The sequence below is a fragment of the Rhodotorula graminis genome, assembly GCF_001329695.1.
Source record: "Rhodotorula graminis WP1 unplaced genomic scaffold RHOBAscaffold_6, whole genome shotgun sequence".
NCBI classification, from domain to species: Eukaryota; Fungi; Basidiomycota; class Microbotryomycetes; order Sporidiobolales; family Sporidiobolaceae; genus Rhodotorula; species Rhodotorula graminis.
Window position 1 is genome coordinate 1,079,083 of NW_017264933.1, and position 15,745 is coordinate 1,094,827.

General features: G+C 67.3%; 4 protein-coding genes across 4 annotated transcripts; 1 reads left to right on the forward strand and 3 right to left on the reverse strand.

Annotated features, from left to right (window-relative positions):
• Positions 1–412: 412 nt before the first annotated feature.
• RHOBADRAFT_53448 (uncharacterized protein) lies at positions 413–4,751 on the forward strand (the record flags this gene model as incomplete). Its single annotated transcript, XM_018416840.1, has 8 exons — positions 413–715; positions 784–2,195; positions 2,277–2,319; positions 2,382–2,877; positions 2,947–3,554; positions 3,927–4,211; positions 4,305–4,525; positions 4,598–4,751. 8 exons carry the CDS (start codon positions 413–415, stop codon positions 4,749–4,751), a joined length of 3,522 nt encoding a protein of 1,173 aa, XP_018271525.1.
• A 261-nt stretch (positions 4,752–5,012) lies between these two features.
• Positions 5,013–6,952, reverse strand: RHOBADRAFT_43982 (uncharacterized protein; the record flags this gene model as incomplete). Its single annotated transcript, XM_018414331.1, has 7 exons — positions 5,013–5,135; positions 5,210–5,609; positions 5,679–5,703; positions 5,779–5,787; positions 5,875–5,890; positions 5,962–6,597; positions 6,725–6,952. 7 exons carry the CDS (start codon positions 6,950–6,952, stop codon positions 5,013–5,015), a joined length of 1,437 nt encoding a protein of 478 aa, XP_018271526.1.
• Positions 6,953–7,918: 966 nt separating this feature from the next.
• Positions 7,919–10,072, reverse strand: RHOBADRAFT_66432 (uncharacterized protein). Its single transcript, XM_018418965.1, has 10 exons — positions 10,051–10,072; positions 9,929–9,982; positions 9,842–9,853; positions 9,633–9,705; positions 9,119–9,544; positions 8,946–9,041; positions 8,641–8,860; positions 8,390–8,569; positions 8,064–8,317; positions 7,919–7,990 (listed from the first exon to the last, which is right to left on the reverse strand). Exons 1-10 carry the CDS (start codon positions 10,051–10,053, stop codon positions 7,983–7,985), a joined length of 1,326 nt encoding a protein of 441 aa, XP_018271527.1. The 5' UTR covers positions 10,054–10,072; the 3' UTR covers positions 7,919–7,982.
• A 4,400-nt stretch (positions 10,073–14,472) lies between these two features.
• Positions 14,473–15,738, reverse strand: RHOBADRAFT_31748 (uncharacterized protein; the record flags this gene model as incomplete). Its single annotated transcript, XM_018412990.1, has 7 exons — positions 14,473–14,556; positions 14,667–14,730; positions 14,811–15,171; positions 15,273–15,352; positions 15,428–15,495; positions 15,564–15,590; positions 15,664–15,738. The coding sequence occupies 7 exons, from the start codon at positions 15,736–15,738 to the stop codon at positions 14,473–14,475; spliced, it is 759 nt and encodes a 252-aa protein (XP_018271528.1).
• Positions 15,739–15,745: the final 7 nt, after the last annotated feature.

Here is a 15,745-nt window from a genome sequence, read left to right on the forward strand (position 1 = left end):
CGGCGCCCGGGCCCCCTCCCTCGCACTCCTTCCCCCTTCCGCCTGAGCCACCCTCGCTCGATACCACCTCCCCCTCGTCGTGTATACCCTCGCTGCGTCGTCAGCTCGTCACTCGTTCCTCACACACTCGTTTGCGATACCCCCAGCTCGTCTTTCTATCGTTCCTCGTCGTGCACTTGGTCGCAGTACTTTCTCTCCTCCTCTCGCTCCTCGATGGCGCCGTGTGTGCATTGCCAAAATGTAGTCGTCCCTCGTGCGCGTCCGCTTTCGACGAGAGGCAAGGAGAAAGGGAACCTGGGCCGGACTCGGCGCGAGAGAGGACAATGGCGACCCGAGGCCCCGGCTCTCGACCTCGGCAGCCTCGACGACCGCGCACACCGGCCAGCTGTGCTGCAGCCACTACCACCGTGGCATGGCGACCCTCGAGCGTCCCTCGCCCGCGAGCGCACCGCCAGCGCAGGTCGCGCAACCCGCCTCCTCGTCGTCCTTCGACCCGGCCGCCGTCCCTCTCGGCCCGACCGCGCTCGCCCGCCTCGTGACGAGCCACGACCATGACCAGCACAGCCGAGGCGACGGCGACGACCTCGTCCAGCTCGGGCAAGAGCAGCTCTTCAGCGGCGCGAGGACGGGCGGAGCTAGAGACCAGGTCGCGCGCGAGGGCGACGGCGCAGGTGGGAGCGTGGGAGCTCGGCACCGGCCAGCAGAGAGCTCACAGGTGCGCCCCTGCTTCTCTACCGCGTCCCGCATGCCGCCGTCGCCGACCTCACCTTTGTCATCTCGCAGGAGCTGCTCGGCTCTCTCGGCGCCGCCAAGCACGTCTTCCTGTCGGCGCTCAGCAGCCTACTGCACGACCACCTCGGCGCCACCTCGCGCCCCGTCTCGGCGCTCGTCGAGGGCGTCCCGACCGCCTCGACCTCGACCTCGTCCCCACCTCCTCCGAACCCTTTCGCCGATCCGCCAGCGCCAACCTTCCAGCCTGCCGATCAGCGCACAGCAGACGAGCAGGGCTCGCCCCTCCCGCCGCAGAACCCACCCGACATCGTCCTCTCCGCCCTAGTCGGCACGCTTCGCCGCCAATCCGCAACCTCCCTCGCCACTCCCCTACCGCCCATGAGCTCCGTCGAGCGCGTCTCGCCCCTCATCGGCAGCCGTCGATCCGCGCAGTCAAGCGCGAGCGCCGACGGCGCCCTCCTCGAGGAGCTCCAAGCCCGCATCGAGGTGACGGCCGGCGAGATCCTCCCGCCGACCGAGGCCGACCTCGCGCGCACGCTCGCGTCGCTCCTCATCTGCATCGAGCGCCTCGCCGTCATCTCGCGGTTCGACGAGCCGCACGGCCGCACGTCTCGGGCTTCGCGCCCGGCGTCGCCCGTTCAGCCCTCGTCGAACGTCTACGAGGCGCTCGAGCGCGAGGCGGCCGCGCTCATCCAGTCGGGCAAGGACCAGCCCTCGACGTCGCCCGAGGCGGTCGTCGGCGCCGTCCGCCAGGTCGAGCAGGCCGAGCGCGACCTGCTGTGGGGCCGTGTCGACGACCTGTCCGAGCGGGTCAAGCTCTTGTCGCGGCGGCGAGCCGAGGGCGCCGAGGCGCTCGAGCACGAGCCCCGCTTGCCCGAGAACGAGTACGGCGAGCTGCCGAGCTACTCGCGCCACGGCGACGCGGCGGGCCAGTCGCACCTCCCGCCGGCGTACTACGGCGACGGCGCCGAGCTCGCCGACGACAAGAAGGGCGACGTCGTGTCGGACATCAAGCCGGCGCCACCTCACTCGCCGTCCCGTCTGGCCCCGTCTGCCGGTACCTCGACCCGCACGACCGCCCGCATCCGCAAGGTGTCGTCCGCCAACAGCGAGAAGATGCAGCGCGACCTCGACTCGGTCAGCGAGGCGATCGAGCGGCTGTACGTCGTCAGCCCGCAACTCGCCAACCAGCGCGTCGAGCCTGACCGCCGCAAGGTGCGCGAGCGGCAGCTCGTCAAGCTTGGCAACGCGATCGAGCGCCTGAGCCAGGGCCGGCTCGAGGACCAGCGTGCGGTCGCGATCCCGGCCGAGGAGGAGGCGGAGGAGGACGAGCAGGGCGTCACGGGAGAGGAGAGGAGGAGGGCGCAGACGGTCGAGCGGGAGCAGAGGGCGATCGACCGCATGCTCGACCAGATTGACCGGGCGGCCTCGAGGACGCTCGCCGACCAGCGCGTCGAGCTCAAGTGCGTCCCCTCTCTCTCTCCTCTTCTTCTCGGTCCCTCTCTGTGCACTTGGTAACGTCGAGCGTGTGCCTGTGCCCGCAGCGGCAAGCGCAAGACGGTCATCGGCGACCTGCTCGACACCGAGGTGCGCCTCGCGCCCTCTCTCTCGCCGATCATCCGTGTCCTGACTTTGCGCTACCCTTGCAGCCCGAGATCGACGACAAGTACGAGACGCGCCGGCGTACTTACATCCTCGAGCACACGGGCAAAGGTCGGTTCGACTCGCAGGACGCCAAGCTCCAGACCCGTACCGCCGCCCCGTCCTCCTCTTCGCCGTTCCCTGTCAGCGACGAGCCTGTCACGATCAACGAGTTCTTCGCCGGCGAGCAGCCTCGTCGCGATGGCGTCGACGGCGATGATTCGTCGCCGCAGCGCAGCCAGTCGCTCCCTGTCGTGCGCAAGAAGTTCTCGAGCCCGTCCCTGTTCCGGGCCAAGCTCGCAGCGGCAGACGAGCCGACGGCGTCAACGGCGTCGACGGTGTCGACGGGCAAGAACGGTTCGTCGCTGCGCTCGGGCCTGTTCAAGAAGCCGGCGGCGCTCGCCATCGCAGGTCGGCGCGGCTCGTTCGACGCCAACATCATGACCGGGCTCGGCGTGTTCGGGACGACCCTGTCGCGCACGTCCTCCACGACTGGAACCGAGAGTGCGTCTCTCGCATTACCTCTGTCCGCTCGACGACGAGCCAAACTGACTCGCCCTCTCGATTCTGCAGTTCTCGACGTGCCCGCCTTCGACTGGGTCACCGAGGAATCGCGCAACCTCGGCACGCTCGTCGTCACGTTCTGGCCACGGTCGGCGGCGGCGGGCAAGCGTGCAGCCGACGAGTACGACGTCGTCGCCGTCGAGTCGGACTCGGTCCTCGTCACCTCGGTTCAAGGCGGCCCGGCCTCGCGCCTCTCGCTCCCGTGCCAGGTCGTGCCGCAGAAGGCGACCGTCACGTCGGCGGCCGGCGCTGTCTACGAGATCAAGCTCGTCACGGCGGGCCTGTCGTCGCCGACCAAGAGCCGCGCCGACCTCGAGGTCCACACGCCGCTCTCGACCGACGAGCTCCGAGCGACAGCTCCCGCCTCGTTCCACTGCGCGATGTGCGACATCAAGCTCGTCGACGCGACCCGCATCACGCGCTACAACGCCCTCCCGAGCGAGCACTGGGCCGAGCTTCTCGACGCGTGGATGTGCCACCAGGACCAGACGCTCTCGGACGACCTCATCGCCAAGGGCAAGGGCATCAAGCCTCGCGACGACGAGGGCCTGGTCGGCACGAGCTACGTCCTCCTGCCGCGAGCGGTGACGAGCAACTGGGCCTCGCCCGATGTCGAGGTCCGTCCCCTCTCTCCTCTCTCTCTCCCTCTCTCTCTCCCTCCCTCTCTCCTCTCTCTCTCTCTCCCTTTCTCTCGTCGTTCTCTCCCTTCCTCTCCCTCCTCCTCCCCGGACTCAAAAGAAAGTCTGGCTCCCCGTCCGCCGCCGACGGCCGCTGTGTTTCCTCGGCTCGTCGCCTTGCGGAACCGCGGCTCGTCGAGGACGCTCCCTAGGGACGCCAGACTGATACCCGAGTCCAAGAGCAACCACCCTTCTAAACAACTCTCGAGCGAGAGCTCCCGCTTCGAGGGCTACATTCGAGGGAACAGCGCACGGACCCGCCGTCGTCGTTGAACCGACACTGACCCTCGGTTGCCCGCACCTTTGCCGCAGCCGACCAAGGCCGACAACGGCGACCTCATCTACCCGGCGCACTGCAGCACGTGCTCGACCCTCATCGGCGCAAGCGTCTGCCCCGTCGACTCGACCGTCGGCGAGCCGACCGCGCTGCGCCTCCTCAAGTACGCGACCTACCCTGTCTCGTCCTCGATCGACACGCCGGCGACCCGACACAGCCTCTCGAGCTACGTCACCGCCGAGCTGCTCGAGACGGGCCAAGCCCATGCGTGCCACCGGTTCGTGCTCGAGGATGCCGAGACTGAGAAGGCAAGATTGCTCGTGCGTCCCTCCTTCCTCTTCCTCTTCCTCTCCCTCTTCCTCTTCCTCAAGTCGACCCGAACGATACTGACACTCGTCGCCCTCCTTCTGCAGCTGTGGTTCTTCAACCCGGCAATCCGCGTCGCCTTCTCGACCACCGCGAGCGCGGCCTCGGCGCTCGAGCCGCCAACCTCGTCCTCCCCGTCCGCCTCGGCATCTTCCTCGCCCGACGTGGCTCGCCGACGCTCTACGTCGACCTTGAAGACGACGACGAGGTCGCTCAACGCCGTCAAGGTCTTCTACACGGACGTCAAGGGCGATTCCGATCCCGCCTGGTGCGCCCCCTCACCTCGTCCCTCCCCGCCTCGTTCTCTCGACTGACCCGCTCTCGTCAACTCCTGGTGCAGCCTTCCTTTCACGCAGGCCAAGAACGAGCGCGTCGCATACCCTCGCGCTGTGCTCGATCGCGTCGACGAGCTGCTGCGGGCCAGCACGCTCGTCTACCCGCCCTCGAAGCGGCGCTTCGGCGACCTCGCCGTTGGATTTCTCGAGCGCATCTAGTCTTCTCGACTCCTGTACTCTCTCGTTCTGTTACCCCTGCCTCAATACCCCTCCTCAGCCTGTGCCCCCCTCGTCGTTCTCGTTCCTCTCCTTTCGCAACTCGCACTCTCCAGTCGAACATCGACGCGCATACAGACCGAGAGATGCAAGATGAAGCTGCCTAGAGAGAGACAAAAGTGGGAGGTACAGCCAAGAGAGGGCGAGGAGGAAGAAGGGCACAAAAAAGGGGAGGGACAGGAAAGAGGTTCGAGCGAGACGCGCTCAACGGCTGCGGTTGGGCACTGCGAGGCAGATGGCGCCGGTGATGACCATCACGACGAGCCCATAGATGGCGGCCGTCATGACGAGGTCGCGCTGCGCCCGAGCAACGATGGGCGACATCATCTGCCGAGGTGCAACCGAATCAGTTTTTGCTCGCCCGGTCCCGAGAAAGAGATAAAGAGAGAGAGAGGACGCACCTTGGTGAACGACTCCCACGTCGGCGACGACTTGGGGAGCTCCATGGCGGCGGGCGCAAAGTAGAGCCCGCCCGGCGTCGTCGACGAGCGGCCCGTCGGCGACCTGCTGCCCGAACCCGACCTGCTGCCAGAGCCCGACCGCTCGGACGCCGACGCCGGCCGCAGCGGGAAGTAGCCGAGGTCGGACAGGGGCGAGTGCTGCGAGCTGCGGCGCGAGGCCGACTCGGGCAGGGTCGAGGTGAAGGCGGGCGTGGCGGGAGGGCTGCGCTCGCGCTTCTCGTTGGCGGCAGCGTACGACGACCGACCGTCCTCGCTCGCCGACGAGGCGTTCCACGGGTCGACCGAGCTGTGCTCGGACGAGGACGACATGGTGGCGGCGTCGTTGTACTCCTGGCGCTCCCTGCAAGAAAAAGGACGCGAGGGGTCAGTGCGCGACTTTCGAGGCTCAAGGAAACGACGAGAGACGCACCAGGGGTAGAGCTGGCGGTTGTCGCCTGTAGCATGGGGAGGAAGAACGAGTGTCAGTGCGTCGAGCGCCGACTGATGAGCAGAGAAAGTTGAGGACGTACCAAAGAGGTCTGCGCCGAGGTGGAACAGGGAGGAGAAAGGGAGGAGAAAGGTCAGTCGCGGCTTGACGGTGACGCACAGAACGGCGAGAGACGCACAGATGACGAGGCACGTCTGCGGGCGAGCAGGAGGGAGGGTCAATAGGAGTTCGAGGTCGAGGAGAGAGAGGACGACCAAGGGCGCACCTTGCCGAAGCCGCCGACGGCGACGACCGTGCCGAACCACCACAGCGGGAGGCCGAACGCCCTCCAGCCGCGGCTCTTGTCGAGGACGCAGCAGACGATGGTCGGGATGAGGCCGAGGGCCCAGGTGAGGATGCCGAGGAACATGGCGAACCAGCCGCGGTTGCGGTCGGCGTTGCGGACGACCTGCTTGCGGAACGACCGGAACGACATGGCGAGGAGCTCGTGCGTGTGGTCGTGGAGCTTGTCGAACGCCTGCGGCGGGAGGAAGGCCTCGTTGGACGGCGCGGCGGCCGACGCCTGCTCGACGCTCGCGATGCGCGAGTCGATGTCGCGGCGCATGTCGGACGGCACGTTGAGCTCGAGGGGCGACGACTGGGCGAAGAACGTGTCGCACGCCGTCTTGAACGACTGGCCGAGCGTCATGACCTCCTCGGGCGAGCGCTTGGACGCCGGCGCGCGGTCGTACAGGCGGCGGTACTCGTCGAGCCACAGGTGGAAGTACAGGTTCTCGGCCGACTTCTCGCGGAAGCACAGGAAGTCCTCGAAGTCGCGCAGGGTGAGCGGCGGCGTGTGCCGGCCGGCGATAACGTCGTCCATCGTCACGTCGCACAGCTTGACGCGCTGCAGACCGCGAACCTGCGAGAGGGTGGAACGAAGTGTCAGTTCGCTGCACTCGGCTAGAGACAGGCCGCTCGCTCGCACGAGGACGAGGTCGAGCGGGTCTTGGCGACCGCGAGGAAGAGGAGGCGAGGGGGAGACGCACAATGCCGGCGGTCGTGCCCTTGAACTGGTCGTTGGGCTCCTTTGCAGTCTTGGGGGCCGCAGCCGTCTTCTCGAGCTCCTTCTCGATGAGCTGGCCCGGGTGGAGGACGCGGTTGGGTGCGCGGAGGAGGGCGCCGAGGCGGTACCGGCCCTTTGGCGGGAGGAGGACCTTTGCGCGGTCGGCCTTGGAGGGCGCAGGCTGTGCGGCGGGCACGTCGGGGATGGCCATGGTTGCGAGCGTGAGGCGGACGACGGCGGGATCGAGTGGGTCGAGCCGGGGGCGGGTTCGAGGTGGACGGGACGAGGGGGAGGCGGTCGAGTCGAGGGGACGGCGCTGCGTGTGCTGCTGCTGTCGAGTGCGCTGACTGGGCAGCAAGTGCGGGCAGGCAGGGGACGACGGCGAGGGAGGGAGGAAAGCGAGGACGATGCCCGGGCTCTGGTCCGCTCCGCTCCAGGGGGCCGAGCGTTTTCAGCCCGCGGTCCAGGCACGGGGGAGCCACGCTCAGCACGCCGGCGATCGTAGACTCGCCTTCCGCAGCAGCTCGTACTGTCAGCCGGCCGGGTACCGGAGACCGAGCCTTCCTTGTACCTTTCCCTCTCTTGCTGGTTTCTCTCGCTCGTCTCGGGCGGATCAAAGCCTCTCGAAGCATCTAGAGATCCACTCGTCCCGTGCGCCTTGCACCGGGAACCTGTCCCACGAAAGCCTGCGCTCGCTCGACGCTCCGTCCGCTGCCGCCGTCGCGAAGAGCTCCGCACGGATCCCTCGCCGCTGCGGTGATCTTGCTCAAGCTCGCCGCTTCGCGAGACCAGGCCACGCATCTTCTGCCCTCTCGGCGGATGCGACTCGACCGTGAGGTGCCGCTGCGGCCTCGCGCGGTCGACGCGGCGCAGCAGAGAGACCACTCCCCTCGTAAACCGCTGCTCGCTCCCTGCTGGCACGAGCGGGAGCGCGAGCAGCCTCTCTCGGCGCACAGCAAGCGTGTCCAGAAGCTCGACGGAACCCAACTCAGCCGAGAGCTCCAAGTCGGTCCGGATCGCTGCGAGAGCTCGTCGAAGCAGCCCGCTTGCCGCCTGGCGCCGAGGCCCTCGCGGCCTCTGCCCGGCTCTCGAGAGGCGCGCGCACGCAGCGGCGAGTACGAGAGCGGGTCGGGAAGTCGAGGGAAAGCGAGGCGAGCGCGTGCCGGCGCAGAGGCTCGAGGAAAAAGGCGGTTCGGGTTGCAGGGGACGACGGCTGTACAGGGGGGAGCACAAGGAGCGCTTCACAGGTCTGCGGGCGTGAGGTCGAGTCAGTCCTGAACGAGGAAGACGAGGAAGAAAGAGGAGCGAGAAGGGGGACGCACACAATCCCTCGGGCCCGTTGTCCTTCTTGGCGAACATGGTCTTCTCCCTCGCGGCGCGCAGGTCGGCCATCGTGACGCGCATGCGGCGCTCGCGCAGCGCGAGCAGACCGGCCTCGGTGCAGACGGCCTTGATGTCGGCGCCGGAGAGCTCGTCCTTGGCGTGGACAAACTCCTCGAGGTCGACGTCGTCGGCGAGGCTCATGCGCGAGGTGTGGATCTTGAAGATGTAGCGCTTGGTCTTGATGTCGGGCAGCCTGTGGGTCGTGTCGAGCGTCAGTACGAGGCTCAAATGCGAGAAAGAGAGGGAGAGGGAGAGAGGGACGCACGGGAACTCGATCTTGCGGTCGATGCGGCCTGGCCGGATGAGGGCCGGGTCGAGCGACTCGATCTTGTTGGTCGCCATGATGACCTTGATGTCGCCGCGGTCGTCGAAGCCGTCGAGCTGGTTCAAGAGCTCGAGCATGGTGCGCTGAATCTCGCGCTCGCCGCCCGAGGTCGAGTCGTACCTGTCGACGAGGGACCGTGGGTCAGGTTCGCGCACACGCCCGAGTGGCCAAGAAAGAGAGGAGGGACGCACCGCTTGGTGCCGACCGCGTCAATCTCGTCGATGAAGACGATGCTCGGCGCGTTCTCGGACGCGACCTTGAACAGCTCGCGCACGAGCTTGGGGCCGTCGCCGAGGTACTTCTGGATGAGCTCCGAGCCGACGATGCGCAGGAACGTCGCCGACGTCTGGTTGGCGACCGCCTTGGCGAGGAGCGTCTTGCCCGTGCCGGGCACGCCGTACAGGATGACACCTGGTCGAGGAAGAGGGGGGACGAGGGTCAGGCTTGCGCGACAGGGCGAGCGTGCGGGGCATGAGGCAGGGAGGGAGGGACGCACCTTTGGGAGGCTTGATGCCCATTTCCTCGTACAGCTCGGGGTGCGTCAAAGGGAGCTCGACCGACTCCTTGATCTCCTGGATCTGCTGCTCGAGACCTGCGCACGCCGAAGCAGGCGTGAGTCTCCTCGTCCTGGTTATGCACGCAAAGATACAGAGAGAGCGTGGGACGCACCACCAATGTCGGCGTAGCTCTCGGTCGGCGCCTTGTCGACCTTCATCATGTTGACCATCGGGTCCGTGTCGTCCTGGAGGACGCCGACGATCGCGTGCGTCTTGTGGTGGAGGAGGACGGCGCAACCTGGCTCGAGGAGGTCCTTGTCGACGAAGCTCATGATCGACACGTAGTACTCGGGCCCGCTCGAGCTCGACACGAGGGCGTGGTCGTCGTCGATGATCTCCTCGAGCGTGCCGACCGACATGGGCGACCCGCGCAGGTCGTCGACGCGTGTCCGCTCCTCGACCGACTTGTCCTCGGTCAGGGTCGGCTTGAGGCGCTCCTGGTTCTCGACAAACTCCTCTTCGAGTTTCAGGTGGTCGTGGATGCGCTCCATCTTGAGCAGCTTGAGCTTGCACCGCGTCGTCGGGTACACGGCCGGCACTGCGAGGCGAGAAGAGGGACAGGTGTCAGTCAGCTCCCGAACGACGTGCGAGGCACAGAAACACGAGAGAGAGAGAGGAGGACGCACGCTTCTGGCTCGGGTCGGGGCCGCGCTTCTTCTTCTTGCCGACACGGGTGGGCAGAGGCGGCTCCCACTTCTTCTGCAGGTGTCGAGAGTCGGTCCAAGTGGAGCAGGCGAGTCGTAGACGAGATGTGAGAGGGCGGGGGAGGGAGTGCGTCAGCGGGAGGCGATGAGGAGGAGAGACGGCGGCGTCGGCGGCGAGAGGCGGGACGGACCTTCTCCTGCTTCTGTAGAGGGCACACAAAGCATGTCAGTACCGCTCAACGCTGCCTCAGAGGCCTGCGAGGGGAGAGTGGGCGCACCTTGTCCTTGTTCGGGTCGTTGCCAGCTCCTCCCGGGTTGCTCGCGGCTTGGCCCTGTTGCGCAAGGAAGAGGGAGGGTCAGCAGGCTACTCTGAGGGCAGATGCGAGGACTGCAAGCTCACCATGATGCGTGATGAGAGGTGGTGAGGGTGCGAGGGCAGAGGGGGAGAGCCGCGTAATCGAGCCAAGTCGTTACTCTCGAAATACAACTCGCTTGCTATTCGAGACGAGGGAACCCTGGGTGTACGTTCAAGGCTCGAGCGAGTCTACCACACTCCTCCTCCCGTCGTGAGCTGGTCCATCAGGGCCGTCGCCGCCATCCTCCCGCCCTGACCTCCTCCCTCGCCCGGCGCGAACCCACCTCCCACCGCTCCTCCTGCGCCAAAGTCCCACCCGAGCGCACCACCGCCGCCGCCGCCGACGCCGCCATAGTACCCTTCGACGCTGCCGTACGGCGGCGCCGCGGCAGGCTGCTGCTGAAGCGGAGCGGGCGTCGCCGTCCCCTGCAGGAAGTCGAACGAGGCGAGCGCGCCGTTGGGCGCCGTGAGGCCGACGTCGCGGAAGAAGTCGCCCGACAGGAACGCGTCCGAGTTGACGTCGACGACGTTGAGGTCGTACAGGAACCCGCCGCCGGGGCCGAACGGCTGGTCGGACGGGTAGGCCGACGCCGCGCCGGCGAGGGCAGGCGCCGACAGGCTCGCGCCGCCGACCGACGGCGGGACGAGGTACGCGCCGTTGTTGCCGTACGACGCTGGCGGCGCAGGAGCCGACGACGACGGGAGGACCGGCTTGTCCGGCGGCGCAGGCGAGAGGTGCGGCGCCGCCGAGTTGCCGGCCAGGTCGAGCTCTTGCGTGAGGCGCTGCAGGACGACGGCGAACGACTCGGGTGGCGTGTCGCTCTTCTTGGCGCCTGGAACGAGGGCCGACGCTGCACGAGCGATTCGGCGCTTCTCGAGAGCGGCGAACAGGCCGCCGAGGATCTTGCTGCCCATGACGACGATCTGGCGCAGCGACGGCGACGAGATCTCGTCGGCGCGGCTAAAGATGTCGGTCGCGATGAGGAGGACCTCCTTCTTCTTGTCGACCTCGGGCTCGGCGAGGTCCTGGTCGACCGACCTGCGTGTGCGAGCGGGTCAGTGACGAGGACGGCAGGAGGGAGGGACGAGAGCGGGACGCACTGAAAGAGGTCGACAAAGAGGCAGATCGAGGCGGTGAGGCAGTGCGAGTAGACGAAGTAGACCTGTAGAGAGGAAAGTCGGGTCAGGTGGACGCTCGACGACGACGCCGACGAGGGACGAGAGAGAGAGAGAGTGGCGGGCGCACGTTCTTGGTCGCCGCCGTGATGACGACGTGGCTGCGGATGAGCTTCTCGGCGCTCTCGAGGCACGACGAGCGCGAGTAGGCGTGCTTGGCCATGAACGGGCGGTGCAGCCGCACGAGGCGCGAGTGGAGGCCCTCCTCAGCGATGGCCTCCTTCCACGTGCGCGACGGGCTCGACCGCGTCGAGATGTCGCGCTTCATGCGCGCGACCGAGCAGTCCTGGAGCACGTCGCGGTACTTGCGGTCGAGCGCGACGACCGTATCGTACGTAAAGGTCGTCGAGTCCGACACGAGCTTGTTGACGACCTCGCGCGACCTGTTTCGGGGACGGCAATGCGGGTCAGGTCGACGCACAGTCTCGAGACAGGGAACAGGAGCGGACGCACGCTCGAGCGAGGCGGTACTTGGCGAACTCGAAGCTGCTGTCGGTGTAGATGTCGCGACCGCGCTTGGGCAGGTCGCACGTCGTGATCGACAGCTCGTCCATGTTGACGTTTGAGCACGGTGGCGTAGTGCCTGCCGGAGATCTCGACGTCAGGTCCAGGCCGAGAGAAGCTTGAGAGGAGACGAGGACGTACACTGCTCGGGGTCGAGGAGGTACGAGCGCAAGCGAGTCGAGGCGCTGATGACTGTGGACGAGGCGAGTCAGTGAACGCTCGACGACGTGCGCATAGAGGAGAGGAGAGGGAGGGACGCACAGTCGAGAAAGCTGAGGAGGCCAAACAGGCGCAGAGCGACCTCTCGCCGGAGCGAGCAGGCGTTGGGCGGCCACGCCGGGTCGGCGGGCGGCATAACTTGCGGGTCGTCGGTCAGGCGGTGGATGCCGAGGAGCTGCGTGGGGAAAGAGAGGCGTGAGCCCGCTAGTCGAGATGCTGGGCGAGGAGGAGAGGGACGCACCTGAGCCGTGCGGATGGCCGTCGCCATGAGCGACAGGAAGCGGCTCGCCTGCCCGCCGACGCTGCAGGTCTGCAGCCACTGTCCGACCAGGATAGTCGCCCTGGGTGCGTGCGTGCTCGTCAGGCTCGAGTCGGCTGCAAGGAAAAGAGAGAGCGCGAGGGACGCACTGGATGTAGCGGACCTGGGGCCGACCCGTGCCGTCGCCGAGCTGGAGCAGTCGCTGCGACAGGGCGAACCAAGTATGCGTGACGCAGCGCTTGCGCTCGTCGGGCGTGAGGACGAGCTGGGTCGCCTGGCAGCGCAGGCCGTCGATGGCGAGGGCGCAGACCTGCGGGCGAGGAGGGCGAGGTGAGCGCTCGTGGCTCCTTCTGCACATCTGGCTGCGACGAGGACGAGGGAGAGAGGACAGCGCGACGCACCATGAAGTAGCAGGCGAGCCACATCGGGTCGATGTCGTTCCCGCGTCCCGCCTCGAGCATCTCCCACGCGCGCTCGTGCTCGGCCTCGAAGCTTTGCCGATGCAGGACCATGTGGAGCCAGTCGATCTGCAGGCATACGAGAGAGTCAGTTCGAGGTCGACACAAGGCGAGAGAGAGAGAGGGGAAGAGGGCGCACCTCGTCAAAGTAGGCGCGCACGAGCTTGAACGACAGGGCCTTGTCGGGCATGAACGGCCACATGGACCCGAGCGCGCGCTCCTTGGCGGCCCGCATCTCGTCGAGGTTCGAGCAAAAGTCGAGGCCGATCGCCGACGCGCTCCACGGGCCCTCGTACACGAGCGGCGGCGCGACGATGCTCGTGCGCCAGGCCGTGAGCTCTGCCGGGTAGGCGACCGACGCCGGGCGAGCGCTCGGGGCGGCCGTGCCCGTCGTGTCGAGGAACGGGATGCTGTCTTGCGGGCGGTACTGCGAGTTGGGCGCGCGGGCGTTGAACGCCATCGACTCGAGCTTGATGGCCGCGTCCTCGGTCTGCGAGACGGGAAGGCGAGAGCGTCAGTCTCGGTCCGGTGACGACGGCGGAAGGTCGACGGCGAGCGAGATCGAGGGAATGGCGGGGAGGAAAGAGAGTGGGGGAGGGTGACGAAGAGAGAGTGAGAGATGGACGCACGTCGCTGACCTCCCTGCTCGCCGCCGTGTCGAGCTGGTCCTCGTCGACATCGACCGTCCCGCTCCTGCTCCCCTTGCCCGCACCATGCCCCTTCTCCCGGTCCCTCGCGCCACCGCCCGCCGCGACCGGCTTGACCTTGCTCCCGTACACCTCGGGCACGAACGGCGCCGGCCTCGGCGCGTCGCGCCTCAGCTCGGGCGGGAGGCCCTGCGTCCACGCCTCGAGGGCTTCGAGGCGCGCCGCGAGGCGCACGAGGTCGGTCGTGAGCGCAAACGGCTGCACGTCGACGGCGGGCGCGGCCGCCTCCTCGATCCACTTGCACGCCTCGGGCTCGCCGCGTTTGCAGCAGGCGAGACAGGGCATCTGTTGCAGAGGCTAAGAGTCAGTTGCGGCGCTGCAAGAGGGTCGGCGAGGACGTCGAGACGCACGCGGCGGTCGCACTGCGAGGTGGGGAGGGAGGCGGTCAGTGAGGCTCGCGCGTCACAGCGAGTCGGGAACAGTTCGGGCGCACCTTGATCTTTCGCCGCTGCGTGCAGGGCAAGAAGCGGTGTCAGTGTCTCGTCCTCGTCCGTTCGACCTCGCAGGAGAGAGCGAGAGAGCGGGAGCGCACCTTGCACTCGGTGCAGCTGACCGTCTTGCTCTTGCTCTTCTTGCCGCCGCCCGCACCGCCGTGCGCAGTCCCGGGGCTCTCGCCGCCGTCCATGTCGGCCCTCCTGCGCTTGACGCCGCCGGCCTGGTGGTGGTGGTGCTCGGGCGAGGTGGTCGACTCGGGGCTGTGCGTGAGGGAGTGGTGCCCGGCGAGGTAGGGGTGCGGGTGGTGGGGCGGATGTGGTGGTGCGCCCGTGCTCGACCCAATGTGGGGCATGCTGGACGACGGGGCAAAGGCGGGCGATGAAGTCGAGCCGGCGGCGAGCGACAACCCGCCGCCGTTGTTGGACCGCGAGTGCGCAGCGGCGGCTGCTGCAGAGAGTGACGCGAGCGGGTGCCCGTCTGGCGGCGGACAGTAGCTCATCGGTAGAGCGGCGGGGAGAAGAACGACAGCGGCCCTCGCCTCTTCTCTCCCTCGACAGTACTCCGCCCGCCGCTCCGTGCGAGATGAGACCAAATTCGGCCAGCGGTGCGGATCTCTGACGCTCACTGCTCTCGAGCCTCTCTCACTCGCGAGAACATGCAGGACAGTGATATAGACATCGACGAGGGAGAGAGGGAGGGACCGCGGGCTCTACTGCTTGCCGGCGGCGAGCTCCTGCTCAATCGTCGCCTTGCCGTCGACGACGCGCGCAACGACGTCCCTAACCTGCTCAAACTGCGACAAGGGCGAGGAGGTAGGGGGAGAGGATGTGAGCGCGCGCTTGAGGACAGGCAGGAAGGAGGAGGACGAGGAGGAGGACGAGGAGGAGGACGAGAAGGGCTCACGTTGCTGAACGCGACGTAGGGGATCTTCTCCCGGTCGCAGTGCACCGCCAGGTCGTTCGTGTGGCTGCGAGACGAGGCGACCGGGGTCAGGGCGGGTCCCGGGGCGAGAAAGAGAGCGAGAGCGAGAGCGAGAGGGGGACGCACCCCTCGATGACCTTGACAAAGAGCAGGTCGGACGCCTTGGCGGCCGACAGGTCCGACACGCCGTCGCCGCAGAAGAACAAGGTCGGCTTGTGGGCGAGGTCGCGGTAGGGTGCCGTCGCGCGGCTCTTGTCGTGACCGAAGTGGCTCTCCGGGTGGCGGTACACGATCTTCCAGCTGCCGTCGGCCGCAATGTCGACGTCGTTGGCGATGATGTCGATCTTGGCTGCATCGTCGGCGCCGATCAGGTTGGCGAGGATGGCCTCGATGATGGGCTTCATGCCCGACGAGACGATGACGAGCGGGACGTTGTTGGTCTTGCACCAGTCGAAGCACGCCTTGAAGCCCGTGTCGAGCGTGATGTCTGGGTACACAGGAGTGAGTGAGTGACCCGCGCTCAGCACGCAGCACCCTCGCATCGGCTTGTAGCCGGCGAGAGGCCGCACGGAAGCGAGGGCGACGCACGCTTGACGAGGTAGTCCTTGACGGCGTCAAACTTGTGGCCGGCGTCGTACACGCTCGCGAGCATCTCGGCGAACGCGTCGCTGCGGGCAGAGTAGAGGCGCAGGGTGAGCCTGCTGCTGCAAGGAAGGGGCAGGTGAGAAGAGGAGGGGGCGCACCGGAAGCTCTTTTGGCCATTGAGGATCTCGACGTTGAGCTCGCGGCGGCGAGCGACACCAAAGCCGAGCTGCATGGCGAGGACAGGTCAGGTCAGCGCGGGTTGGACGAGAGGGAGGGGAGCGAGAGGGGACGGACCTCGTCGGTCGCCGTGTCGTTCGAGTCCTGCGCGAGGGAGGCGGGTGAGCTGCAGGTCAGCGGAGCGGGAGAGAGTGGCACCAGAGAGAGGTGTGCTCACCCTGGTGGTGATGGTGCCGTCAAAGTCGGAGAAGATGATGAAGGGCGCCGAGGCGTGAGGAAGGTCGGCGGCCATGGCTGGC

Excerpts from the sequence above, each read along its gene's own strand:
- RHOBADRAFT_66432 (XM_018418965.1), bottom strand. Across the intron at positions 9,545-9,632 it reads CCCCGACCCGAGCCAGAAGC|TGCCGGCCGTGTACCCGACG; the intron begins GTGCGTCCTCCT and ends CTCGCCTCGCAG. Across the intron at positions 8,861-8,945 it reads GGGCATCAAGCCTCCCAAAG|GTGTCATCCTGTACGGCGTG; the intron begins GTGCGTCCCTCC and ends TTCCTCGACCAG.